Source organism: Pundamilia nyererei, unplaced genomic scaffold (genome assembly GCF_000239375.1).
Source record: "Pundamilia nyererei isolate P.nyererei 1_Seehausen unplaced genomic scaffold, PunNye1.0 scaffold00004, whole genome shotgun sequence".
Classification (NCBI taxonomy): domain Eukaryota; kingdom Metazoa; phylum Chordata; class Actinopteri; order Cichliformes; family Cichlidae; genus Pundamilia; species Pundamilia nyererei.
Window position 1 is genome coordinate 457,975 of NW_005187405.1, and position 27,715 is coordinate 485,689.

Genomic DNA, 27,715 nt, shown 5'->3' on the forward strand with positions numbered 1-27,715 from the left:
GACGCTTTCCAGATGATATTGCTTGGCGAATCGAAATTAGGTCATGACTTTCAGATACTGTTCATGTTTTGTTGTTTTGTTTTGTTGGCCTTATACTTCTTCTTTTGTCCTCTGCTTGCCCAGTTTACTATTTTCCTTAGGAAAATACTGCACACAGTACTGAGATCTGATGCATTTTCAGCTAACAGCTCGTTGGGAAGCACCTTGTTGATGCAATAATTTTATTTTAATGCCTGCCAACTTTGTGATCTTTGGTATTTTTTGTACTACAGAAATGTAAAGAAATTATTTGCTGACCAGCTGCTAGTAACAAAGTGCCTAAAGATAGAATTTAAAATAGGTTCTTTTGTAAATTGTCTGTTATTTGTAGACACAACACTGGTACCCTTTCATGCTTCAGTGAGTCATAGGTTATTTTTAACTGGCTTAACAAACAACAACAAAAAATTCGTAAAATGGTCAGGTACAAGGACTGGACTGAAAAAGCACCCAATGTCCAAAGGAAAACTTTGAAACACCTTCAGATGTTTTTTTTTTTTAATACCAAGAAAATCTGGAATCAAAATATTTTTAATAATGAGGGATGGCTCAAGATTATAGCACAGAACAGTATATTAAAGCTAAATCATTCCCATGTTATCTGCCCAATGCTATGATACTGTGGGGATTGAAAACTTTAAGGCCATAAGGGCATAAACATGGTATAACTACATCATTAAGAGGCTTGATTGAGTCATGAAACAAAAATGAAGATAAACCTGTTAGCTCTGTGTTAATCTTTACCACAAACCAAAGTCCTTTGGTTGGCAGCAACAATGGCAGTTTCCCCACATTCTCTAATCTAGGTTTTATAGCGAACAGGTCAGTTGTGCATATGCATTTGTCAAATCTCTATTTTCTTTCCTCTTAATCATTTACCCCTAAACCGGTTTGTATTCAAATTCAGTGAGTACATAGCTGTATTATCTGATGAGATGTTGGACTCTGATGACTGCACCTTGGCCTTGGATGGTCTGTTTTTTGACAAACCCGCTGTCCATGAAGTGTAAGTACAAAAAGGTGTCCCACTTATTCCCTTTTGTCTTTACCCCTGTAATCTGAATTATTCTGTTTGACAGAAAACCACTGCACCAGGAGGTCAGTCCATGGCAGCTGGAAGAGCCTCCATCTCTTACTCATATTCCAGCCACTCAGGATATACAAGAGGAAGCTGAATCGCTCTCTACACGATACAGTATGTTGTGCTCAGGATTAGGTTGAATTCCTTTTCACTTGACTTGAGTAAACTGCTCAGTATCAGGCCAATTGAAGCCCTACTAAATTTAACTCTGTGACTCACTGACTCAGTGGCTTGAATAGGCTTGAAAGAATTCCCAGTTTTCTTTGACTTTGCATAAACAAATCTGAATCTGGGTCTTATGATATATTCAGGTACAGATGGAAAGGTTAATTCCCCGATGTTAACTTTGTTTAATCTAATCAAAGCACTGAAGGCGGCTTTATTAAATTTTTTAGAGGGAAACGCATCACAGCTACCAGCAACTTGGATTCAACTCTTTCTCATTCTTCAATGTGACTTGCAGGTTTCTCAGAGGCAACCCATAAGTTTCAGCCTCTTTTTAAAGGATCTGCTGGCCTTAAGGTGCTACCTTCAGCAATCAGCAGTTCCTGCAGTTTTAACAGTGATAAGAAAGAGACTGAGAAGACTAACGGAGGTAGCAGCAGCAGCACCAGCCAATGCGATGGCCTCCAGGGAGGTGAAGGGTTCAGGGATTACTCTCAGGGTGGTTGTCAGAGTGGCAGAGGTGGCGATGAAACCCTGCAGGACTCTGGTCATGTGGGCCTCAGCAGATGGTTGTCTCAGGACTGCAGCAAAAGCCTGCCTCTACGGACAAGGAAAGTCTTAGTTATGTGCACATTGTTTTCAGATATTTACTGTGTTGCATGTGTTTAATGATGAGTAGAAACGTAACAGTTCCTTGTTTTCAAGGCGTTTTAACTGCAGAATTGTAGTATGTGACCCATGTGATGCCATAAAAAGCAAGTCAACTCTTTGCTGATCTGCTTTATATGGCCCGTGGGATGTTTAAACTAACAGGATTACTATCATTCACTCTATAAAACACACATTTCCATTTTTTTATACATGTGTACCATAGTGCTGATTTACTCTTTAATCTCTGGACTCATAATAACACAAGAAGATGCTAAGCTATCCTCCATGTTAGCCTTGTTACCTGATTGTGCAGCCCCCTAACAGTCTAATCTGCTTCCACCTCTCTTCTCTTCCATTTCTTTATTTCCTCCTCCTTCCCACAACAGCTTGTTCAATATTCAGGTGTATACCAGTGGAGGTGACTCTTTAAACACAGGTGACCTCAGTAGCAGTGGCGGCAGCAATCAGACAACATCCAGACCTCAAACTTTTCTCAGTCAGGTTACCATGGCGACAGCGCCTCCTCCTCCTCCTCTTCCTCTTCAGCCGCCACGGGCGACAGTTGGCCGCGCAGCTCCTCCTTTCCCCTCCAAGCCCACCCTCTCACCCCCTCCCATGGGTTCATCTGCAGCGAGTGGCCGACCCCCGCAGCAGGCGGCACACGCAGAGACGCAGGACAAGGGCACAAAGAAAGGTTTCGTTCCGCCCATGACGCCTCGGCCGCTCCTAATCCAAGGTGTTACACTGCACTGATATACTGGCAGGTTGACGCTGCGCTCACTGTGTAGGAGCTCTTTAAATACAGCTCATATAGCTTCTGTAAAGTGTTGCAGCTCATCAACATGCCAATGTCTGGCCATGGTAGCAGCTGCCATGGTGTATTTGGGTGTGATGAGGTGAGCTCTGCCCATTGATTGCTCCAGTGTAATGAAACATACTGGTCACTAGGTGGTGAATAGTAGACGCAGTGGACAGGAACAATAGAGGCCATTTTAACCCATTGTAGTCTGCAAAGAATCAGCAGATTCTCTTTCGTCACAAATGTACAACACTACCAAATGCTGCATATTCAATTCAATGCGTAATTGTTTCAATGAAAATCTTGCATTAATGAAAATTTATAATGTCTTAAATAATATTGTCATTTCAGGATCTTCTGGATCTGGAGTTTTGCGCCCAGTTTCAGAAATACGTATCCTTTTTCTTGTTCAAATTGACACAATTTGAAGCTGTTAGGTAGTGTCTGAATCAAAGTGATGTTTCCTAAAACCTGTTACACAGCATTTAAGTTCAGATCTGTCTTCAGTGAGTTTCCCTTTTTCAATTACGTTCAGTCCAAAGCTCTGGATGATGTAAGCATTTGTTTGTAAATCTGCATACACAGAAATCATGAAAAACACATCTGGTTAAATGTAAATTTACACCTGTGTAAATGTAAACTACCCCTGGCACTGTGTCCTCCAGTGTATGTGTGTTTGGTCTGTCTGCAGGTTCTTTATACAAATAAAAACTTTGTGGCCTGTGCTCCGACTGGATCTGGTAAAACAGTGCTGTTTGAGCTGGCAATCATTCGCCTGCTAATGGAGACACCAGAGCCCTGGAGAGATGTCAAAGCTGTATATAGTGAGCATGCAGTATTATTGGCTATAAGCTGCTAAATCCCACTGCTCATTCACATTTATTCAGTGCTTTGAAATGGCACACCTAGCTATAATCACACACAGGGGCTTTGAATATGTGTGTTACTTTCACCATGTTCTGATTTTTTTACTCCAATAATTTTTGGGGGGAGGATTTTTGACTTATGAAGCTCTCGTATAAAGAATCCATTGTTTGTTTTCACCAGTGGCCCCTATCAAAGCTCTCTGCAGTCAGTGCTTTGAGAGCTGGAAAAAGAAGTTTAGTCCTCTGGGGCTGACCTGCAAGGAGCTGACTGGTGACACAGAGATCGATGACTTCTTTGAGATTCAGGACTCCCACATCATCCTGACCACACCTGTATGTGACAATATGAAGCAGCATAATTATGCAAATGCAAAATAAAGGGTAGAAATAGAGGGGAAATGTAAAATAAGATGTTATGTCTTAGTTAAATATTGTTATATTTCTATGCATCATAGATTGATACATGATCATTTATATTTTTAAGGAAAAGTGGGACAGCATGACCCGAAAGTGGAAGGATAACTGTTTGCTGCAGCTAGTTAGGCTCTTCCTTATTGACGAGGTCAGTGTGTTTGTCACATATTTTGCTCACAGAACCGTTTTTGGATGTTACTTCTTGCCTCTTTATTTTCCTGCACAGTGGGGGATGCACTGGCTACTTTGTGTCTTAGGATGGAACATTGCACGATAGCACATAATTAGCCTCTGCCCTCAGCACTTTATTTTACTTGAGGTTATCCATTAAAAATGATGGAACATCTTGTTCCTGGAGTCTCTATTATGGGAGTACACAGACACTGGCCTAGTTCCTTTAGACTTGCACTCATTTATGTTAATAATAAAACATAAAGATTGATTTTGTATTTTACGTGCATACAAATATCCCTGAGCCGTTTCCACACATGAAAAATATTTTTGTGCCAGGTGCATGTCGTGAAGGATGCAACCCGTGGTGCCACGTTGGAAGTGGTGGTGAGCAGGATGAAGGCAGTACACACCTTCAGGACTTCACAGTATCCAGAGGCCAGCCTCTCTATGAGAGTTGTGGCTGCGTCTGCTACCATACCCAATGTATCTGATGTAAGCACCCGCCGTACCTGTTTGCATTGTCTCTCATTTGTAGATCAGTAACTTGTGGATTCTCAAACTTCCTGCTTGTTTTTAGATAGCAGACTGGCTGTCAAATGAGAACGGCCCGGCCATATATCTGGATATGGATGAGAGCCACCGTCCGGTGAAGCTAAGGAAGGTGGTGCTGGGATTCCCCTGTGGTCCAAATCAAACTGAGTTCAAGTTTGATTTGGCACTTAACTACAAGATAGCCAACATCATACAGACGTACGCTGAGCAGAAGCCTGCACTTGTGGTGGGTTGTAAAATGTATCCAAACTGCATGCTGTTTATGCTTTCTTTCTGAACATGACAGAAGATGCAGGTTTTTTGTTTTTTTTTTGCCTCATTATCTGAAAATTGTGTCTTGTAGTTTTGCTCTACAAGGAAAGGAACTCAGCAGTCAGCCGCAGTTCTGGCTAAGGATGCTCGATTCATCATGAGCATCGAGCACAAGCAAAGGTTTGATGTTCAATCATCCGCAGTGAAACATCCGCGCACGTGCAAGTTTACAGAGCAGGCTGTTCTGATTGAACTTGTGTGATCTGCTTGACTCTGCAGGTTGATGAAATATGCAAACTCCATTCTCGATTCTAAACTGAGAGGTAAGGTATCTGAAACATGTTATCAGTGGTACTTTTTAAAAGAAAAATGACCTTGGGGCCTCCTTTAGTGGTTTGCAATGTGCTCAGTGATGCTTTGTAGTTTCAGTTTCAACATCCTCTCGACACAAAATAAAGTCTAAAGAAATGAGCTTGAAGAACTTGAATGGCCTGCACAGAACTCACAGATCTCGTTTGTATCTAACTTATGTACGATGAATTGGAGAAAACACATTCAATAATGCAGATGTTGCATTTGGTCATATTTATGTGAGTTTTGACATTGTCGACTGATGATTATGTGACACATTGGTGTATGGCCGAAAAGTAACAAGATGACAAAGACACTTGTAGTGCAGACACAGTGTATATAGAGTGTAATCTACCGATGTATCTATGAATTTATTTGAAAGTTGAGGTGATATACTGTTGCTGAGACAATGTCCCTTCTTACGTTTTTATGTTAATGTTACATACTTTGAAATGTTGGTAGTTGTAAGAGATTACAGCTAATGTAATGCCCCAACCAAATTTTGTTTGTAGGATTTGAAATCTAGTGGCTGAACAGGAGCAAATCCCTTCAGCCAAGTTTTTAAATCTTTTAAGTGTTTTTCATGTTTTTCAGCGTTAAGATGACGTTTGAGACAAATGTTTCACTCAGATATTTTAACCACTTTTGTTGATTGTGTTTTCATAACCCCCCCCCCCGAAGAAAATACAGTTTCAGCTAAATAAGCTGACACAACACACTCACTTTCACTGCACACAGACAAATCGTGCTTAACTTGTGTGTAACCCCGTTTATTGAAAACTTTGTGTTTTGAATATGCAATATGTCAAATGTCTAACATAACTTTGTGGTAACTTTGTTTGCGGCCCAGATTTGGTGGCGTTAGGAGTCGGCTACCATCACGCAGGAGTTGACTTGTCTGATCGGAAGTTGATAGAAGAAGCCTTCACTATGGGAGACCTGCCTGTCCTCTGTGAGGCACAGTTTTATCCTGCACTGTGAAGTAATATGTTACCACACAAGTGTGCAACATGATACTTTTTTTCCCCTGTCACACTGCTGACACAAACAGGAAGGACAAGTACCACAGTAATTGTTTTTGCACATCAGCTCCTTGTACCAATCACAGGGTTGTGTCAAAAATAACTTAGGTTTCTGTACAACAATAAGAAATATTGTTATTTTGATGGTAATAGTATATATATTTAAGATGATGTACTTCATTTGTCTTAAAAGTGCTGAAATTGTGTGACAACAGCCAAAATATGAAACGTATCCTGTACAAAAAAGTATCCTACATGAGGAATAGCAGCTAATTAATTTGAACAAAATGCAACAAAACAAAAATGAAATAATTAAAAAAAACTAGAAACAGAAGCAACAGTGAGAGCTCAGTGAATAAACATTTAAACAAAAGATAAAATATATTTTTTGGGCAGCACGGTGGCACGGTGGTTAGCACTGTTGCGGCACAGCAAGAAGGTCCTGAGTTCAATTCCAACATCAGGCCGGGGTCTTTCTGTGTGGAGTTTGCATGTTCTCCCCGTGTTTGTGTGGATACTCTGGCTTCCTCCCACCGTCCAAAGACATGCAGCTTGTGGGGACAGGTCAATTGGAAAATCCAAATTGCCATTAGGTGTGAATGTGAGTGCGAATGGTTGTCTGCATAGGTGAAGACAATAAGGGAGTCACACAGGAAATAACAAGAAGACTAAACACAAAGAGCAGAAAACTCACCGAACGTGAGACGAAAGCAAGACTAGCGGAATAAACCAGAAATACAGGAAATAAACAAAACAACAAAGATAACAAAAACTCCATGAATGAATACTAAACTAGACAAATACAAACATTAAGAAAAATATGGAAAACTCAACCCAACGATGCTAGTAATGATAACTCTGGAATAACAGTGAAAAACCAAAAACTCCAACGTCAGGCAGATCCTTAGATCATAACAAACTGAGCACTAGTAGAATAACTTAACCAGTCTTCTGTTTTATTTTATGGTGTCTCAATTTGTGTTTGCTCTCTCCTAGTTACCACCAGGACTTTATCCATGGGGGTAAACCTACCAGCTCACCTGGTGGTGATCAAATCCACCATGCAGTATGTTGCAGGCTCCTGTCAGGAGTACAGCGAGGCAGATCTGCTCCAGATGATAGGCCGTGCTGGAAGACCACAGGCAATGACATGTTTATGACAGAATATAACAGCAATGAATGCATTATTATATTTAGGTTTTATGATGTGTTTTCATTTTCATCCTTTCTGCCTCCAGTTTGACACATCTGCTACTGCTGTGATCATGACCAAGATTCAAACCAGAGAGAAGTACCTGAAGCTTATGAATGGGATAGAAGTCATTGAGAGCAGGTAGGACCAGTAGTAATGCTCTCTTTAAAATCCCTTCTGTCTTTTTCTTCTTTTTCTTCATATCGCTCTCTCAAGAGGACACACAAGTGGAACGATCATGGGGTAACCCTAGACTCTGTTTCCACAGCTTACACAGCCACCTGGTGGAACACTTGAATGCTGAGATTGTTCTGCAGACTATCAGTGATGTCAAAATGGCTTTGGACTGGATTCGCTCCACCTTCCTTTACATCAGAGCCCTCAAGAACCCCACACACTATGGTTAGAGCCTTCTCCTGTCTTCTGCTTGTTGTTAATCAGCTGTGAGGTCCGTTAATTTTAAAAAAAACCAATGAGTGTCAGTTTGTCCGCATTTTCATTTCAGGATTCTCTGCCGACCTAGACAGATGTGGAATTGAAGCAAAATTGCAAGGTGGGCCATAGCTGTACTTTAATGAAACTGTAGGTTACTTTTAGAAAAATACAAAAAAATTCAAGCCACAGTAACCCAGCTGCTTAAAGAGGTTTTGTGTTTGCTTGTTTTTTTTGCTCAAATGTAAGTGTCGGATCTGTTCCCTTATTGAAATTTAAGCTATGTACCGTTTCTGTCATCTTCATTAGAACTGTGTCTGAAGAATCTCAACTCTCTGTCCTCTGTTGGGCTGATCTCTATGGATGAGGATATCACCATCAAACCGACAGGTAGATGTTCAGGCTGTTTTCATGTCTTTTTTTGCAGCCAAGTCTAATACTAAAAACTTGAAACTGTTAAGCAATTTATTTCTCTCTTACAGAGGCTGGCAGGTTGATGGCTAGGTACTGCATTGCCTTTGACACCATGAAACAGTTCAGTAAAGTGTCTGGGACTGAAAACCTGTCTGATCTGGTAGGTTTTCTGTACTATGTATTTGATGTAAATGCATTTATTCAAGATTGACTCTATACAGTGTTATCCTTGACATTTTGCACGAACAGCATGCCTGACCCTGTTCTTTCTCTTGCTGCCTCTCACAACTAAACTAAACTCGGCTAGAAAAAAAATAACCATTATGAGTATTCACCGTCCTTGTATTGTGTGTACAGATTGAGCTGCTGTCAAAGAGCAGAGAGTTCAGTGACATCCAGCTGAGAGTGAATGAGAAAAGGTCCTTGAATGCTTTGAACAGGGACAAAAACAGAGTCACCATCAGGTCAGACACATTTATAGGATGCACAAATGTATGCACAGCATCAAAAACTTTGTTTTATATGGGAAATGCATAATAGGGGGGTGAGATAGACACAAGCCAGTGAAAACTAAATCTTTATGCGTTTTTCCAGGTATCCCATTGACGGAAAGATCAAAACCAGTGAGATGAAAGTAAACTGGTAGGTTTAAAAGAAAGTGTAGTTTTTGATTTTATATTTTTCAGAATTTGCAGTGTTAAAGAATTGTATTACTGATTGTCCATGTACATAAATATTGTGCTTTGTAGTTTGATTCAGGCTCAGTTAAGCTCCATCCCAGTTCAAGATTTTGGACTTACACAGGACACAGCAAAGATCTTCAGGATTGGCATGCGCATCAGCAGATGTACGTTCAGGGAATAAGAAACGTACAAAAGACGAGTTGCCTGTATTCATGTTTTTAAGTTTTGATTTTATTATGATCCCATTCAGGTCTGTCTGAGTTTCTGAGTCAGAGGGTCAAGGCTGTTTTTTCTGCTGTGGTCAACTCCCTGATCCTGGCTAAGTGCTTCAGAGCAAAGCTTTGGGAAAACTCACCCTATGTTTCCAAACAGCTGGAAAAGATAGGTGGATGCCTCTCTATGTTCTTTTTACATTATAAATTGATACAGCATACTGCATTGTAGGTCAACTGCTCATGCAGTAATACTAGAAGAAATATTATTATGCCACAACTGCTGCATAATGGAAATATTAATAAACCAAATATTCTTTCTGTTAGACGTACACTCACTGGACACTTCATTAGGTACACTTTGCTAGTACTGGGTTGAACCACCTTTTGCCTTCATTTCTGTCTTTAATTCTTTATGGCACAGATTCAACAGGGTGCCGTAAACTTTCCTCAGAGATTTTGGTCCATATTGACATAATCACATCACACAGTTGCTGCAGATTTGTCAGCTGACTCTTCTTTTGCATCACATCCCTAAGGTGCTCTATTGGATTAAGATCTGGTGACCCCCGGGGCCATTTGAGTCCAACAAACTCATGTCATGTTCAAAAAAACAGTTTTAGATGATCTGAGCTTTGTGACATGGTGTGTTATCCAGCTGGAAGCAGCCATCAGAGGATGGGTACACTGTGGTCATAAAGGGATCGACATGATCAGCAACAATACTCAGGGAGGCTGTCGTGTTTTAAAGAACTTCAGCCGGTACTGAGGAGCACAGAGAGTGCCAATAAAATGCCACCTCATTACACCCCCCCACCCCCACCCTACCGTTGATGTCATGTTGCTAATGCCAAATTCTGACCCTGCTTTTTTGAATGTTGCAGTAGAAATTGAGACTCATCAGACCAGATAAAATGTTTCCAGTGCTCTGCATTTTTGTGAGTCCCTCCAGTTTCCTGTTATTCGCTAACAGGAGTGACACCCAGTGTGGTTTTTCAAGGTTCCAGAGATACTCTTCTGCATTCCTTGTTTGTAAAAAGTAGTTATTTGAGTTACAGTTGCCTTCTTATCAGCTCAAAGCAGTCTGCTTATTATTCTTATTCTCCCACTTGCAGCGTCGACCATTTTCTCCCACAGAACTGGCACTCACTCGCTGGGTACTCTCTCTTTTCAGGTCATTCTTTGTAAATCCTAGAGATGGTTATGTGGGAAAATCACAGTACATCAGCAGTTTCTAAAATACTCAGACCAGCCCATCTGCAATCAGCAACCACAGCATGTTCAAAGTCATCATGTTAAATAATGTTGCGGCTAACAAGCAGTTGAACAGGTGTACCTAATAAAGTGACACAATAGGTAATTGTATATTGTCGTTACAGTTTATAGTAATTAAGTAATAACATGGGTTGTTTCAGGCCAAACTCTGTCAACTGCCATGGTGCATGCTGGACTCACCACATTCAGCAAAATAGAGCAAACCAACGCCAGAGAGCTTGAGCTGGTAAGTCTGTGTAAAATGCTTTATAATCTGAAGATAATCTAATAATTAATCTAATCTAAATAATCTAAAGCTTTTAATTTGTGTGCTCAGTTTGTTGTTCAGTGGGTGTGTGGTTGACGTGGTACATTTTGGTTCACATGCGTGTGACTACAAACTTTGGCCAGGTCATGAGGAAGTTGCACCACCCTACACCCACCTACTTTTACCTTCACATGATGCCACTATTTCTTTCACACTTTAGGTTAATGTGAAAAAAAACAACTAAAAAAACAAGAGTAGACAACAATACCTAGTTTCTTAAGCAAGTATCCTCACAAAACGTGGCCATTTCACGTTTGCCTCTCCAAACCTGAAATGGACACTTCTTCATGCCTGTCCATTTCACGTGGAGAGGCAAAGCGTGAAATGGACACACATGAAGAAATTGCATTAGTGCATGCTGACATTGCATTATCAGCAGGAGGTAATATATTTAAAGCCAGAAAGTTGGTATTGAGCTAAAAACACAAGTGCATTCCAGTGTCCTTAATCATCTGACTCTATTAAACTAATATGTACGTACACTTAAATGTGTCTGTTTAAACGCTTTCCCATGATTATTTTCATGTTGGCTTTGAAAAAAAATATCTCCCTCCACTGTTACTGCAGATTACTGCAACTTCTGCATGCTCGTACAGTTCACATTTTGGAGCAACAAAATGTGAACTGGTGTGTCTGTTACAGTGATATCAGGTTGATGTTAAATACCAACAACTAAAGGTGAAAGTGTAATTCTGTTTTTTCAAAATCACTCAGTTAATGTTAAGCATCTCCTCAAGCACTTAATGTCTGCTGAAAGTGTTTGGGTGTAACTTTTGCAAACTTTATGTTCAGATTCTCAATAGGCATCCGCCATTTGGAAACCAAATCAGAGAGTCTGTCATACACCTCCCAAAGTATGACGTAATGGTGGAGCAGGTAAATGGCATTGCAAACTATTGTTATCACGGCACAAGGCACAAGCACTTCATATTTGTTGATCTTAAAAAAATCATAAATCATAAATATTTGATCATAAATGTAGTGAAAAATAGAAAAATACACTAAAATTTGATTTATTTTTTTTGTGCTGGATGTTTAAACCACATTTACATATTTCATTCTTGACAATTTGTGCCTTTGCTCACACGAGAGCTTCAAGAGGGCAGTTAATGTGAATGTGATTTCTTCTGGGCATGGCTACAAAAAATCAAAGGAGATTATTTTGAGCTTTCAGTTAGCCACAGTTCCCTCTTTAATGCGTTTTAGCCAACATAATCTCTTACTTGTTAATATGTAAAATGGCACAGTATACCGTTAGCTTGCTGAAGGTCCAGCATTTAAATTATTTATATTTTCTTGGCTTTTATTTGAAAGCTATTTCAAAATTGTACCTGTTTTCACCCATGTCAACACATTTAAATGTTTATTTCCATGTCTGTTCTGTATCATGTTCCTCTAAAGCTGTTGTGATTTATAGCTTCCAAGGTACAGCAGCACCGCAGCAGAGATTGTGCTTAAAGTGAGCCTCAAAAACCAAGCACAGCTGCTGACCAGGAGAGCAGCTCAAGACCACCATTATGCCTCCGTCGTCATCGGAGACGCTGATAACAATGTCGTCTTTCTGCAGAAACTCACGTGAGGATAAAACACCATGTCTTGACTTTCACCTTTTGTAAAAGAAGCCAAAATATGGAACGCCAACATATGCTGTTTGTTTTTCAGGGACGTAATGCTGCTGAAGGGTGGTAGCTGGTCAAAGAAGATTGAGGTGGCGAAGGCTATGAAAGGAGATGAGATCAGTGTGCATCTTATCAGTTCAGAATATGGTAAACCATGGAAGCACATTTACATTGTAACCAAAAAGAGGAAAACAGCAACATGTCATTTGGTTCCAATTTTTTGTATTTTTTTAAATGAAGGTAACAGCTCACTGTGTCCTTTGGTGTATACACTCTTATACTGGACTGAATATATGTAAGGAGAGGATTTACCATTCGTTTCTTCTGCTGTAGTGGGTCTGGACATCCAGCAGAAGTTCACAGTGTACTACTCTGCAGCTCGAAGATTTGGGACTGAAAATCCACACAACACAACGCAGGATGCCAGGAGACCGCAATCGGTGCTGAAACCACTATCAACAAATCAGGCTGCAACTCACAGGGAGAACGGCACATCTGTGGGAGAAGAGAGCAGTTGTAGCTTTGGTACAGATTACTTTTTCATGCTTTATCATGATACGGTTTATAAATATTGTATTTCTTCTGAGGCAAATGCATATTTTGTTTGTTGATACATTTTTTTCAGACTTCAAATGTTATATTTTTTAAACTTTTTAAATGTTCTTTTGCAGATATGGGCAATAAAAGACATTGCAACCACTTCTGCAAAAACAAGGCTTTCTGTGCCCATGACTGTTGTGAGTATGATGCATTTTATGAATCTGTCTGTGCAGAGGTCCTTCCTGCCACAGCGTGCCAACAGTGTTCATGCATGTCCTCCCAAGGTAAAGTAGGTGTTACTGTGACAAGAAAGAGGTCAGCAAACCAAGAAACCAGTTTCACTTCATATTTGAAAGACCTGAGGAGCCGATGTGACACATTTGCGCCGACCCCTGTTAAGCGACTCAAAGTGAGCAAAATACCATATCTGAACCCACATCTCATACTTTCAGTAGCTTTATCTAGACTTTTAAATGTGTTGTGTGTCTGAGGGTGTGCTATATCCAACCAATCTCAATAGGTCATAAACAGTACAGCAGAATAACATTGTATTATGTTCTTACTCCTAAAAAACTGCAGAAGCTGACCAGTCACCAGTAGTTACAATAAAACAATTAAAAGAAATTTCAGTCAAGTATGGAAGTTGCAAATAAAAAAAGATATGCACTATCCACATGGCAGACTTACATATATGTCCTATTATAAGAATAGGACGTATATGCAATGTAAACAATCCTTATTGTGGATTTATAAGTGGAAATTGTTTAGTAGCAATAAGGGACACTGAAACATATATAATGCACATAGTATGTGCATTAAAGTTGTATTTGACATACAGAAAATACAATTAAACAAAAAAGAAAGTCTTTACAGCTATTTACAAAACTGAGGTACTAACGCCAGACACACACACAAGGTTATACTTGCAAATTACTGGGCACAGACACTCTATCAAAATAACGAATCAAAAACACATGCTCTTTGTTGGATGGCGGAGGCTAGTAGAGAGGGGGGCCAGGTGGCTGTCATCTGGTAGTTAAGTACTGGAGGTGATCAACCAATTATCCAATCCCAAGACAGGAAGAGACTCCACCCAGCTACTCAGCAGGCACGCCCAGGTGTCCACCTCCTAAGAGAGAAAGGGGAAAAAACCCACAGCCATCCTCTGGTGGGAGGAGTCGCACATAACACAAACACTGACAACCTTGGATCATAACACTAGTGTATTTAGAAAAAATCAGAATGTTAGATTTTTAAATCACCAAATATCAGTATCGATCTTAAAAATCCAATAAGTCGAGCTCTAAAACTTCTACTTTACAGCGTTGCTTCATTTCTCTTCATTTCTCCTGCCACAGTCTTTCGATCAGCTTGAGGCCTGGACTTTGACTGGGCCATTACTACGCCTTGGCGTAGATTTGCTGCTGTGGTTCTGTTTTGCTTTGATCGCGCATGACCCAATTTCAGCCAGGCTTCAGCTGGAGACAGATGGGTTCACATATGAGTTTAGAACAAGTTTGGTATACAGAGGAGTTCATGGTGGACTCAATGACTGCAAGGTGCCCAAGTCTTGTGGCTATAAGACAAACCCAAATCATCACTTCTCCACCAACATGCTTGACAGTTGGTTTACAGTGTTTATGCTGATATGCTTGATGATTGTGTTGCTGTGCACTATGGAAAACTTTGATCTTGTCTGTCCAGAGGACATTGTTCTAGAAGTCTTGTAGTTTGTTCAGGGACAATTTTGCATACCTAAGCTGTGCTGCCATGTTCTTTTTATAGAGAAGAGGCTTCCTCCTGGAAATCCTTCCAAGCACACTGTACTTGTTCAGTCTTTTTTTGTAATTGTACTCCCATGATCCTCAATGTTTAACATGCTAACTGAGAACTGTTTTTGTTCTTTCTCTGAACACTGCATGATCTAATCTTGGGGTAAATTTGAGAATATTGTGGCATTGTGTTAACACACACATAAATGCTCCATGCCAGTAAACTGCCAAAAAGTTTGCTTTTATAGAGGCGCTCACACTTGCTGATGATCAGTTAATTAACTGTATTGGATTAGCAGCTGCTAATTACCCTTTATGATGGTTTTATTAAGTATAAAATATAAAATATTTCGAAGCTCATTCAGTCCAAAGTTCCCTAGGCAGATATACTCTGTGTATAACTATGAGGGCATAAGCATTGTTTTGGGTTTCTGTAATATTTTGCACCAAAATAACTAATTATAGAAAATGGCATATATATATTTTTTGTAAAGAAAACCGTCTTCTGCACACGGCGGGCACGTTGTCTGTATTCCTGAGCTAATTAATAATATGGGTGATGTTCTGTTTTATTTCTTTAGATGAAAATGGCTGAGGAGCCTGTGTCGCTCAGCATGCAAAGGTTTGCTTACAAACCCAAAGAGATGCTTCCACCCCCTTCATGGTACACACAGCCACACTGAAATTACAGATTTATCTTGATTCTTATGTGCAAACATGTTAATAATTTCCTTAAAAGAAAAGCTGAACATTAGATTCTCAACAATCATGAGCAAAGACGCACTTGGCTCACATTACTTTCAAGCTTTGTTTTTTTCCATCTGAAGGAATAAAGAAAATCTCTGTAAAGCTTCAGTGAGACCTCAGTCTGGGACTGACTTGGCAAGTGAAGCTCAACTACCTGACGTAGAAAGCCTGAATGACCTTGACGGAGGTAAACGAGTGACATGACTAAGCTCCACATATTCCTTAACATTTGAATGTCACTTCTATCATATCTTCTTTGTGTCACGTGTTATATCATATATCATTGATATGTTATATCATCAGCTGTTTTCTTTCTTTTTATTTTTTGAGATTATGATGACTATTATGTGGAGGACATGTACACAACGATGGGAGGGCCTTCCCAAAACGCTGCTGCAGCTCATCCTCACCATCAAAGTATTGTTAAATAACTTCAAACTCAGTAGCAGACGGACCATCCTGTTGGTTCACATGTTTTTGTTCTGCTCAGCTTTAAGTTCTGCTCAGAGGAGGTCCAAGTGCAGACAATTGTTATATGGACTGTAGTAACAAAATAAAACATATTAATTAAGTCAGACATACTCAGGAACAGGTTTATTCAGCATACACAAGATTAAATGGTAGACTTAACGAGTATCACCCAACCACGGTCAGCTTTGAAATCAATAGCTGCGTGGGAGATGGAAGAATCTAAAAAGATATTAGATAGATATTATTTTTCAAGTTGAATTTATAAATGCACACAGTTGAGAAGGATTTGATGATGTGACCATGCTTTTATCTTCCTCTGTGTTGAGGTTCCTCGGTGTGGATGACCACAGATATGAGTGTTGGGAGTCAGGACTCTCAACAGGATCTAAACCAGGTCAATATAACCAGCACGGGTCACTCAAAGAGCTCCACCGCACTGCCAGAACAGGCTGCTCTCTGCAAAAATACTTCATCCCTCCAGATACCGACTGTCAACTTTGACCTTGGAAACGAGTGGGATGACTGGGGCGATTTTGATGATGATAATCTGATGCATGCCAGCGAGCCAGCACTGACTTCATATACGACTGCACAACCTCAAATTCAGCAGTGTGATGAAAACCGCACACCAGGTAGAGTGAACTGAAAATCAGCTTTTCACACATTTCAGTCATTAGGACTTCACTGTGACATGAACACAGTGATGTTTTAATATCACTGGATACCCTTAAGCACACATGCCCATGTGGGATTATACGTCAGATGTTCTTATGGTTTAATTAACACTATACATATGTCTTTATGTAGGCTATGTTACAGCTTCAGCACCAGTATTACTCAGCCACTCACACATCAAACCTTCCATAACCGCTGTGACTACACCACTGAGGTAAGACCACAACCTTATGCACCATTAACCAACAAGTAAGGTATAACCAGGAAGCCAGGAACCAGAAACTGTGTGACATACTGTATGTGTAGTGAGATAGTAACCATTAGAAACCATTAGAAAATTTGTCATATTTGCAGACTCCAGTTGTTGATCCTGGATTTTCTAAAAGTAAAAGCTTTTATGTTCCCTTTCGTTGGAAACAGCCAGTTTGGATTCAGGAGACAGCCGCCCTCTCTTTTCTATTCTTTTAGTTTTAGTCGATTAAAAATCGTAATAGTGTAGATTAAATCTAAAGTAAAATACAAGTGTCAAAGTTTATAGTTTTTACACAATTTACAATGACAACTTGATATCACATGCAAAAAGTGTCTATTCTTCTCATTTGTCGCATTGTCATGAGAAACAAGGAGCATGGAAGATGGTTGGACTGTTTAATAACAATACATGTGTAATAAATGTTTTTCATGATTATTTCAGGTTGACTTCAACAAATGTCAGTCCTGAAATCAAAAAAGCGGGACCCTCACCAGTCAGCCGGACATTCACACCACAGAAGAGAATCACACCCAAGTGGAATCCAAAAGTGCATGTATGTGCAAACGTGGGAATGTGCACATGTCTATTTGTGCAGTTAGTTGTTATATGTAAAAACACTGAGAACACCATTTTCTGTCTGTTGACATCTTTTAGTTATCTATTATCTATTTAACTGTCTATTTATTCAGTTAGTACAGTAAAGCTCATACTTGTGCTATTTTTCAGTTAATGGTTCTAACCTCACCTTTCTCAAATGTAACAGCCAGCAGTCAAGCTAATGTGCAGACATGAATCATGGCTCTATTTCTTTTTGTTGTGCAGAGGCCAAATATTTTCAGTGAGGAAACCACTATAAAAACATCATTAGAACTTCTAAAACAGCCCGAGGAGGCAAAAGTGACTAGGAGATTGGATTTCTTTTCAGCATTGAGTGCCCCACCCAACGCCAGCTCATCTCTCAATAGAAGGTAAAAAAGTGGCCTTGATTCACACCTATTGCATGTTTTCTCAGCAAATAAAAAAAGTGATCCTATATGCAGGGGATATGGGATAAGCATACTTCCTTACAGGATTAATAAATACCCTTTTTCCTTTTTCCCCCCCTTTTGCATATAACACCAGCAGCAAAGAGGAAGATGCTTTTGTTGGCATTTTTGATGGAATATTTTAGAAGTACTGGTGGACACACTCTGATATAAACATGTCCCTAATGTAAGGTTCTTTCTGTTTCCTGTGAGATTTTCACCTGGAGTTATATATTGTTGCATTGTTCATTCTTATTTTGTATTGTAAATGAAACAAGTTCAAAAGGGTTTTTTGATGTGATTGTATTTATGTGCGCTGTTTACTTAATAAAGCCTGCGTTCACCGGAGGATTCAGTGGAGTCTTTGGGTAATTTCTCAATGTGTGAACTCACTTGTAGACTAATTAAAAGTAGTTTTGTGACAACTGTCTAGTATCATAGGTGTGTATTCAAAGACTGCCATTCAAGTTGTTGCGTACTCCAGTGAAAGTATTAATTTCAACTTAATGCAAAGGAATACGTTCACATGTCTCTACATATAAATCTTGTTGCATGGTGGTGCAAAAATAGTATTTTACTGTTAATTTTAGATTTTTTTTTTTGTAGATTCAACTAGCTGTTGTGAAAGTAATGAGCATACTAGTAACAAAGTACCTAAAGATACAATTCAAAACTGGTTCTTCACTAAGTTGGCTGTTTATACCTTGTGTTAGATGATGATGACTTTTTTATGCTTAGTTATAGTTCTGTTTTTGGTGGCTTAACAAACAAAATAATTAATTTCACTAAACATGGTCAGGTACATTGAAAAGACTGAAAATGATTTTAAAAAAGCAGCCTCCTAAGAAAAATGTCCAATGAGGTTTTGAAAACCTGGAGAGAAAAAGTATAAGGAATTCTGTCTCCTTGAAAAGAAAGTAAAAGCAAGAAATGAGGACTCAAGACTTTTGCACAGTACTATATATCCAAGGTTATTAAAAATATAACCCCAGCTATATGATAAACCTATAGGAGGTGTTAAAAACACGTTTGCTAACCGAAGTGAAAATAACCAGACATGAACAAGAAAAACAAGAACTAAAATTATGCATTAGATAATATTAAAGCCAATTTATCTGTGGGACGATATTATTGTAAAATATGAACTATTTCACAACCTGTTGATTTCTGCATTTATAACTGCTGATGAATGGAAAAAAGTAAAGTGATGTGAGAAACATCCTTCAACCATGTTAAGAGTTTTGATGAGGCACAATTTGTCTACCAGAGGGCGCTCTAAAACTTCATCTTTTTTTGTGTTTGAAAGGGAAAAAGAATTTTCGACTATTTAAATTGAATATTATATTTTTTTAATCAAAAATCAGTGTTGAATGGGCTCCTAAAATATACAGGAAATGTTATTAGTTTTAGTCTTTTTAAATTTGGTCAAAATTGTCAACAGCCATTCTTATGAGGCAACAACTCATAACGGAGTAACAAGGAAAATAAACAGAAAACACTAAACTGTTATTTGGCTGTGTAACGTGTAATTCACAGGCAGCAGTTTTAGCTTTAAATAAGTCATGCAGCGATACATCACAGCTGTAATTAAATCGTTCTCGTCCGCGTGCTTGGAGCGTCACGTGATTTCTGCTGCTGTACCGCGAGATTTCGTTGACGTCACTTTTAGCGCGGAGTTTGTTGTTGGCGGAGACGCCTCGATCCGAAAGTCTGTACAAAGTTCTTCAGCCACCGCCAGAGCGGAATATAAACCTATAATTGATGCTTTACCGGTAGAGATGTTGGTCGGGGCTGTATGGTGACTTTATGAGGCGTTAATTTGAGACACTTTTGGACTTTACAACCAACTGAAGCGGTAAGTTTCTTTGTGTTTTTGCTCTAGCAGCTGCAGTTAGCGAGCTAACAATATGCTAGTGGTATCTAGGAAGTCGGACCGCGCTCTTCAAAAAACTATAACTGCAGACATTTACAGTAACGAGGACTTGTACAGCTACAGAATATTTTAAATAAAGTGTTTATCAAACTTAAATCACGAGTGTTTGCTCCATCTGTAAGTGTCTCTAGCGATGTTCCTGTTTTCTGGTTTTCAGATGGAGTTTTCTCCTGCCTGCGTTGAGCCCAGCACAGACGGATGCCTTATGAAAGCTGACAGAGGTCACAAGAAACGGAAAATCTCCCGTGAGTTGGACAACTGTGATATGACAGAAATATTTCAGGAGAAATGCATCCTTATGTTGGAACTACATTATTATATTATAGCTGATATACAATTAAAATCTGTGTGCTCAGCTATAGTTTGTCACTGTAGCTTAGGGTTTGCACACAGTATTAATAACCTCACTCTGGGCAGAATTCATTTTTAAGACAATCATATCATATTTTTTATATTTATTTTGCTTTCTTTGTTCTTTTTAAACTTACTTTAAGATTGTAGGATTTTTTTAAATAATACCATAAGTGCATCTACTAGAAGGCTGAGGGGCAGCAGTGTGGCCGCCAGTATTTTTCTTTAACTCCAAATTGTGTCACAGTTACTGATCTCCGTCTGCATTTAACACATTCACTCAGTGAAGCAGTGGGCGCCCGGGGAGCAGCGTAGGGACGGTATCTTGCTCAGGGGTACCTCAGGGTAGCCGTTCAGTGGATTTGAACCCTCGACCTTCCGATCATGGGGCCTCTACCTACTGAGCTATCCCTGCCCTCAATGCGAACGCCCAACGCAGTGCTCAAACCCACCACCCTGAGATTAAGCCGGGCTTATACAGCTGTATCGATACTCTATCTCTCTCCCTTCCCATTCCTATTACTTTCTATGTGTTGACCATATACACCACACTAGTAATGGTGTTCTGACAGTTGATTTTTTTGTCTTGTTTGTTTCCAGCGGACGTGGAGATGGACATTGAGTTTCTTTACAAAGCTGTTCCTCAGCTAGCCAAAGTTTTCCGCATTATAGACAAAATTGGAGCAGGTACGTAGTCAGTTTTGGAGTTTTTATACAGCTGGGAGAAGGATTGTTAGCCGTTCACTAACCTCATAAGGAGTAGTGCTGATGACATTTGTGCGTCTTCATTAGGTACGTTCAGCTCAGTATACTTGGGTGAGACGCAGATGCGAGATGGGAGGAGAGAGATGTTTGCACTGAAGCATCTCATCCCAACAAGCCATCCCACACGGATTGCTGCTGAGCTTCAGTGTCTCACTGTTGCAGGGTGAGTCCAATGAAGTAACTTAGAATTTTATTGACATTACACTGATGTTTTTTCTATCAACATCTATTTATTAAGTTAGTTTGTGTTACTGTAACACTATACACTGTCACTAATCCTTCTTAAAGACCTGGACCTGGTTAAATTATAGAGTTCCTTTGAGTTGCACTTTCATATTTGGCATTTCTTACATGCCTAATGCATTGAGTTGCTGATATGATATTGGCTGATTAGATATTTTCAATAAAGAGCAGAGTAAGTAGGTGTGCCTAATAAAGTGGCTGGTGAGTGTATGTTTTTATTATTTGACAGATAATGCGGGGATTCAATTTGATTATTATTTAATTTTCCTATAATTCCATGTGGAATTGGTAGCAAACCTCCAAATTAAGTCTGTGAAGGTTCTCAGTCCAAATTAATCTCCAAACTAACTTTTCTTTTAGTATTACTGTGTTTGTGAAAGAGCCGAGTATCCCAAAAATGTAAAATCAGAAAAGACCAAATTTTATTTGATTTCTTGCTTTTAAGTTTATTTTTATGCCGTGGTAAATCGATGTGTGGGTTTCTCATTTGTGACATCTTATGATTCAGTTTAACCTACGCAGTTTGTACACTGCTGGCTGGGGTTGACAAGACATGCAGCATAAAGCACACCAATTTATATAAATGAGTGTGCATTTGTGGTTGAGTGCTTCTGTAATGATTCTTGGAAGTGAACGTCCGAGATTGACATTTCTTGCAGACATAACACATTATAATGAAATGACGCCTGTCTTCTGAGCTGTGCCCTTAATCCACTTTGCAGAGGCAGAGAGAATGTGATGGGAGTGACATACTGCTTCAGGAAGGAGGACCATGTGGTGATTGTAATGCCCTACATGGACCATCAAGCAATTGTGGTAGGTACTTTGTCGTATGTTACTGCAGTGACATGCAGTGTTTATACTGAAGTGATTTATTTATTTTTAATGGACACAATCTGAGCTTCTAAATCAGTCTCTTCTCCTGATTATGTTGACGTTGCTTAAAAATGTCTTTTAAAACTTCTGATTGAAACTAAACATATTCACCAGGACATCATTGGGTCGCTAACTTTTGAAGAGGTCCGCCTGTACATCTACCACCTGTTAAAGGCTCTGAAACACATCCACCAGTTTGGCATAATTCATCGAGACATCAAACCAAACAATTTCCTCTACAACAGAAAAAGCAAAATGTAAGTAGCTGCAGAACATTTGTAATGTTTTATCTGTTGTCAATTCTAATGCTAATATTCTGATGTAGTGCTCATGATCTGATGCTATGTGTTGTCTATATTGATACAGTGCTGGAGCATCACTCAGCTATAAGATTAGAATGTATGTTAAAAAGTAAATTACACTAATAAATTCCACATACACTTTATTACATTTTGGCTTTTGTGTTTTGTTTTTTTGTGTAACTGTATGCACAGGTACGCACTGGTGGATTTCGGCCTGGCACAGGGTACAGCTGACACCCAGATTGAGCTATTGAAGGTGGTGAGAAAGAGACCATCACAGAAAGGTGGAGGGTCCACAGGGAAACAAGTGGCTGCACAGCGGAGCAAAGCACCACCTAAACTCTCTTCAAAAACCACAACAGTCTCCACCTCTCTTCCACTGCCTGCACGGCAGCAAATACACCCAACAAATTCCTCCGCATCTTCCTCCACCACCACAGCTTCTTCAACCTCTCGAAAAGCACTGATTAAAAAAGCACATTCTGCTACCACCACTGTGACCACCTCTCGCACAAAGCACACAAAGGTGTCTGCACTTATTTTATTTACCATCATTTTTTATCTTCATTAGGTGTTTCTGTCCAGTGATAAAATTTACTCTAATTACACTTCACTGTGTTGCACAAGACTGAAGTATGGTTATGGTTGGATGTTTATAACATCATTGTTTATGTTTTGCTTATGTCATCGTCCATGTTGGTTTTCTTTAGGATTTGATAGAGCTACGCAAAGCACCACGAACTGTGTTTGGAGAGAGGGACCTGAACAGCTGCACACCAGCTCTCTCCAACACCAAACACGCTGCCATTAGGACAGAGGTAAGCAATGGGGGAAAACTACAGTACTGTGCAAAAGTCTTGAGCTGCTGCTCATGTCTTTAGATTTTCTTGCAAGAAAAGTTTTTCTTTGGACATTGGCCAGACCCAAGCATTTTAAGAGGAACATTTTTTTGTTTGTTAATCCACTCAACACTGACCTTTGATCCAAGCATAGAAAAGGGACTAAACTAAAGGGATGAACCAGTGTTTTGTCTACACATAAAAGACAATTTAGCAAAGAAAAACATTTAAATTGTAGCCTGTTACAAAAATAAATTGTTTTACTATGAAGTGATGGAAGAAAACGATAACGACAATAGCGCATTATGAGAGACATAAATGGTATATTTGCACCACCAGGGTGATTCCGAAAGAGCTATTGGCTGAAAGCTTTCCATAGCTCAGCATGGTGTGCATCACCAAAAAACATATTCAGCTCATCTACAGTTATGCAGTTCACACTGAACATGACACAGCCATCCTAATCCTAAACCTTGCTATTTTTCCTCCCTGTACTGCAACTAATTACCTTTAAAATATTAACACTGAAAGCTTTTTGTAGTCTTTGCACTGCATATGTCGCTGACCTCCAGACTTTCATTCCCTCCCACTCCCTGTGGCTCATCAACAGATTTACTGTCATTAGCTTTCATCAGCATGGACAAGATGGGTTTTTAGAGGCTTCTCTTATGCTGTGACAAAGCTCTGCAACTCTTGTCTCTCACGTTCACATGTAGGACTGCTTAACAGAAATAAAATTACTTTTTTATATAAGCTTATTCAGTTTGATAGCATTAGGTGCTATCAAACCCCATACTGAGCTACACTGTGTTCCCTGCTGCAACTTTTCCTGCTGGGTCTTATTATATATTATTAAGTGATATAAGGTGACCTTGAGTGTTTTGGAGGTGACATTAAAAATTGAATCATCATTACTCTTTAGCTGGTAAAACCAAGTAAAACAGAGGACGCAGCCAGCCGTAAGTACTCTTCAGCCACCCTGCCTGTCAGGACCCAGAGCAGCAGTCAGAGACCCGTACAGCGAGGTCTAACCTGTAACTGCTACTTCACTGATCGGGTCTGCAACGTCTGCTTGTCCAGGTAACTAACAAAACATCCTCCTGCACCTCCTGTTTACCTTGCACATGTTTTGGGCATTATTCTAGACAGTGAAACATTTATATGATTTCTTTCATTTATATGAAATATGATTTAATGGTGCTTGTGTCAGCTGTACAAGAACAAAAATTATTTATTATTAAAACTAAATTCTCGTTCCAATCCACTTCCACTAAACGAAGACTTGTTAGTTTCTGTTTTGTGTCACTTCTAATACCTCGTTCCTGTCCTTGTTTGTGACTGCAGAAAGTCGCAGGTGGCGCCCCGGGCAGGAACTCCAGGGTTTAGAGCACCAGAAGTCCTCACAAAGTGTCCCAACCAAGGCACGGGTGGGTGTCTCAAGTCATTATTTATAATACATGTTTAAAAGCAAAGAAAATAAATATATGTATCTACCACACTGCTGCTTTAGCCCATCTGCTTTGATGTGGTTTGTTGAACGTGATTTAAGGTGCTGCATGCTCAGAGATGCTCTCTAGTATTAAAAAAAACAAAATCTGTTTTCTCATGCTTGGTAACATTTCCTGTCATATGAGCCAGGCAGGTTTTCCAAAAATTGCCTAAAAATAGCAAATTTGGGATGTTCTCTTTTTTTATTCTTACTAATCTGCACTCTTGCACCCTCCCCTGTCCTGTCACCCTGCACTGCAGCCATAGACGTGTGGTCAGCTGGTGTGATCCTGCTCTCACTGCTCAGTGGCCGTTACCCGTTCTTTAAGGCCACCGATGACATGATTGCGCTCGTTCAGATCATGACCCTACGAGGCTCCAGAGAGACCATCAAGGCTGCCAAGTCGTTCGGTGCGTATAAATGTCTTCTTCTGGGTCTTCTGCAGAACGCAGATCCTCACTGCACCTGCAAGACTGCAGTGACTAATCCTGCAGGCAGTTCATCACCAATAGAGTCACTATAATTCTGCAGTGGAACAATATTCTGCAGCACAGTTTTCAGAGTTAATGCACTGCATAAATATAAACATGAAAAAAAAATCAAGTATAGTGAACTGAAAATGGTGCAGAACAACACATGAAACTTTTTGTGTTGTTTTAAATTTGAGGCCAGCTCCATGCTTCTTCAAAGGTCTTGTAGCAAACTCTGTAACCTGATCAGACCAGGGGGTGCAGTGAAATGCTTTCCTTCTCTCACGTGATTTAGGATTTAAGAATTCATGGCTTCCTTTGTTGTATTTTTGATTTCATGATGCTCCAAATGCATTCGGGGGTGACAGCTCTGGCCTGTAAACATCTTAGTTTAACACCTGGAGCCGTGCTGCTGAAATGAATCCTAAAAGAGGTTCAGCAGGACCTTCCCTGAAAAAGACGTATGCAGATGTTCCAAAACATTTCAGAGATGTTCTGGATAATCTCCATACCGCAGAAAGACTGAGAATCTAGGATGACCTTTTTAGCTCGACTATTTTTAAAAATATATTTCACACAGTATAGAATTATTGTTTTTATTAGGTCCTGAGATGGGAAGAAAAAGATTCACAAATCACTGTGTTCCGTTTTCATTTACATTTTAGTGTCACATTTTCAGAAACAGGGTTGTAAAAAACCTCTGTACAGAGTGATCTTATTTTTATGGGCTTGAATCTGACTCAGGTAAAGCGGTGGTGTGCAGTCGGGAGCTCCCTCGACAGGACCTCAGGACCCTGTGTGAGACGCTCAGAGGATTGAGGCCTTCGCCAGATAACAAAGTCACACCACTTCCTGAGGCTACGGCAGATTCCACTGACACTTATCATCACAAGATCCAAGATGATACGCCCACACACCGTCCCACTGAAAGAACACTCAAACCACACAAAAAGGAAGCAGATGAAACTCCTGCAGAACTCTTGTGTAGTCACACGAACAAGCACAAACATTCAGGTGGTAATGACACCGCAACTCGCCTTCCAAAACAGGAAAAGATGGGAGAGGAGGAGGATGAGCGTGGCTGGGACAGAGTTCCCGATGAGGCTTACGACCTGCTGGATAAGCTGCTGGATCTGAACCCTTCCACCAGGATCACAGCTGCTCAGGCTCTTCAACACCCGCTGTTCAAAGACCTGTGAGACTGTGCTGTGAGAGCACCAGGAACCAGTAAAACTATGATGTCCTAGGCTGTGGTTCAGGTGCAGAAAAGGCACGTGAGCATGAGAGAAAACGTTCACTCCTTGTAATGTGCTGCAGTTTCCCCCCTTCGGCTTCGTGGTTGACACGGTGCACCTCAAAGTAAAGATTTCTTATATTCACAGCAGCTATGATGTAGTCTAAAGAACTGTGAAGAAGGGCATTTTAAAATGGTGGAAACATTGCAGATATTGCTATAACTCTTGACCTTTTAAAGAGGGAATAATCCATATTTTGTTTACAGTTATCACTGCCATAAAGGCTTTTAATTTGAAGGTGCATATCTGTATCCTGTGAATGTGTGAAATTCTGTTTCATTAGTGTGTGCATGTCTGAGTTTGGTTTATTTATGGAAAACACTGAAGTGCCAGTTTTTCCCAGTTCAGGTTAATAATAAAGGCAAAAACAAAATGACGTCTCTCATTCAGGTTACATGGTTATATTCATTTAGAAGGAATTTATTTTCCACTTTTTGTTACCTGGACCCAAGAAAACAGTTCAGCATTTATTTATTTTTTGTAGTAACCTGGGGTAAAAATATGGGTTGTAGTGAAATAACTTGCTTATGAATTGCTAATATCACCAAATTTTGCAAAGTTTTTTAAAAATGGTTGAATGAATGAAAGGAATTATTTTCTCAAGATTGGACTATTGCTGCTCTCTTCTCTGGCATTAATGAAAAGTTGCGCTCTCTCGTCAAAACGCGCCTGTGGCCTCGATGTACGTAGCAAAACCTCTGACCCCACGTGTGCCTGCTCACAGCCTCGGGTTGGACCCTTCAGGCTGTGCTAAAGGCAAGAATTTAAATCTGTAGGTGATTTTGCTTTTTCAGGCCCCCTCACATCTGGAATGACCTACCTGAGAAGATCGAGCACACAGAGCCAGACTTCCTTTGAATCACTGCTTAAATCTAAATTCTATAGACTTAATTTTAAACAATTCTGTTACATGGGATACATTTCATTACTTTAAGTTTGTTTACCCTTTTGCACTTTGTAAACTTATGTATCGTTTTGTGAGCTACTTTTGAGTCTTTTTTTGTTTTTACCTTTATAACCTATAGCATCTCTTTGTGCTAGAGTGTTCTGGGCAACACAGGCTGCATGAACTTGAGATATTTTTGTGACGGCAGGAGAAACTGAAACTTCCAAAGGTTACAAATTATTTTTACCAAACCACAACTTTTACACTTTCACCAAAAATGAAA

At 39.8% G+C, this 27,715-nt stretch overlaps 2 protein-coding genes across 8 annotated transcripts in view; both read left to right on the forward strand.

The window, feature by feature from the left end:
• hfm1 (helicase for meiosis 1) overlaps positions 1-18,330 on the forward strand; it is a 20,472-nt gene extending 2,142 nt beyond the window's left edge. For 5 of the 6 annotated variants that reach the window (XM_005720994.1, XM_005720995.1, XM_005720996.1 and 2 more), the window contains 39 exons: positions 947-1,045; positions 1,119-1,234; positions 1,584-1,896; positions 2,323-2,672; positions 3,087-3,128; positions 3,218-3,288; positions 3,427-3,559; positions 3,783-3,934; positions 4,086-4,163; positions 4,526-4,681; positions 4,767-4,967; positions 5,085-5,173; positions 5,273-5,316; positions 6,195-6,296; positions 7,363-7,508; positions 7,605-7,699; positions 7,827-7,960; positions 8,064-8,111; positions 8,300-8,380; positions 8,473-8,564; positions 8,762-8,868; positions 8,999-9,046; positions 9,154-9,251; positions 9,338-9,472; positions 10,715-10,800; positions 11,674-11,757; positions 12,299-12,456; positions 12,544-12,647; positions 12,834-13,025; positions 13,172-13,237; positions 13,325-13,449; positions 15,394-15,476; positions 15,640-15,746; positions 15,890-15,976; positions 16,357-16,662; positions 16,838-16,919; positions 17,400-17,511; positions 17,781-17,926; positions 18,081-18,330. In XM_005720994.1, coding sequence (XP_005721051.1) covers positions 947-1,045; positions 1,119-1,234; positions 1,584-1,896; positions 2,323-2,672; positions 3,087-3,128; positions 3,218-3,288; positions 3,427-3,559; positions 3,783-3,934; positions 4,086-4,163; positions 4,526-4,681; positions 4,767-4,967; positions 5,085-5,173; positions 5,273-5,316; positions 6,195-6,296; positions 7,363-7,508; positions 7,605-7,699; positions 7,827-7,960; positions 8,064-8,111; positions 8,300-8,380; positions 8,473-8,564; positions 8,762-8,868; positions 8,999-9,046; positions 9,154-9,251; positions 9,338-9,472; positions 10,715-10,800; positions 11,674-11,757; positions 12,299-12,456; positions 12,544-12,647; positions 12,834-13,025; positions 13,172-13,237; positions 13,325-13,449; positions 15,394-15,476; positions 15,640-15,746; positions 15,890-15,976; positions 16,357-16,662; positions 16,838-16,919; positions 17,400-17,511; positions 17,781-17,926; positions 18,081-18,129 — 4,717 coding nt within the window. In that variant the 3' untranslated portion in view covers positions 18,130-18,330. The remainder of the gene's footprint in view (positions 1-946; positions 1,046-1,118; positions 1,235-1,583; positions 1,897-2,322; positions 2,673-3,086; positions 3,129-3,217; positions 3,289-3,426; positions 3,560-3,782; positions 3,935-4,085; positions 4,164-4,525; positions 4,682-4,766; positions 4,968-5,084; positions 5,174-5,272; positions 5,317-6,194; positions 6,297-7,362; positions 7,509-7,604; positions 7,700-7,826; positions 7,961-8,063; positions 8,112-8,299; positions 8,381-8,472; positions 8,565-8,761; positions 8,869-8,998; positions 9,047-9,153; positions 9,252-9,337; positions 9,473-10,714; positions 10,801-11,673; positions 11,758-12,298; positions 12,457-12,543; positions 12,648-12,833; positions 13,026-13,171; positions 13,238-13,324; positions 13,450-15,393; positions 15,477-15,639; positions 15,747-15,889; positions 15,977-16,356; positions 16,663-16,837; positions 16,920-17,399; positions 17,512-17,780; positions 17,927-18,080) is intronic. The other variant, XM_005720998.1, reaches the window with a different exon arrangement.
• Positions 18,331-19,611: 1,281 nt separating this feature from the next.
• Positions 19,612-26,872, forward strand: cdc7 (cell division cycle 7 homolog (S. cerevisiae)). 2 transcript variants are annotated; one of them, XM_013912578.1, is made up of 12 exons: positions 19,612-19,838; positions 20,074-20,161; positions 20,868-20,954; positions 21,060-21,195; positions 21,998-22,091; positions 22,266-22,408; positions 22,646-22,979; positions 23,164-23,271; positions 24,215-24,372; positions 24,637-24,719; positions 25,042-25,191; positions 25,996-26,872. In XM_013912578.1, the coding sequence occupies exons 2-12, from the start codon at positions 20,074-20,076 to the stop codon at positions 26,448-26,450; spliced, it is 1,836 nt and encodes a 611-aa protein (XP_013768032.1). In that variant the 5' UTR covers positions 19,612-19,838; the 3' UTR covers positions 26,451-26,872. The 2 variants fall into 2 exon arrangements, with proteins under 2 accessions (XP_013768032.1, XP_005721061.1); XM_005721004.1 differs by having other exon boundaries at positions 22,646-22,709.
• Positions 26,873-27,715: the final 843 nt, after the last annotated feature.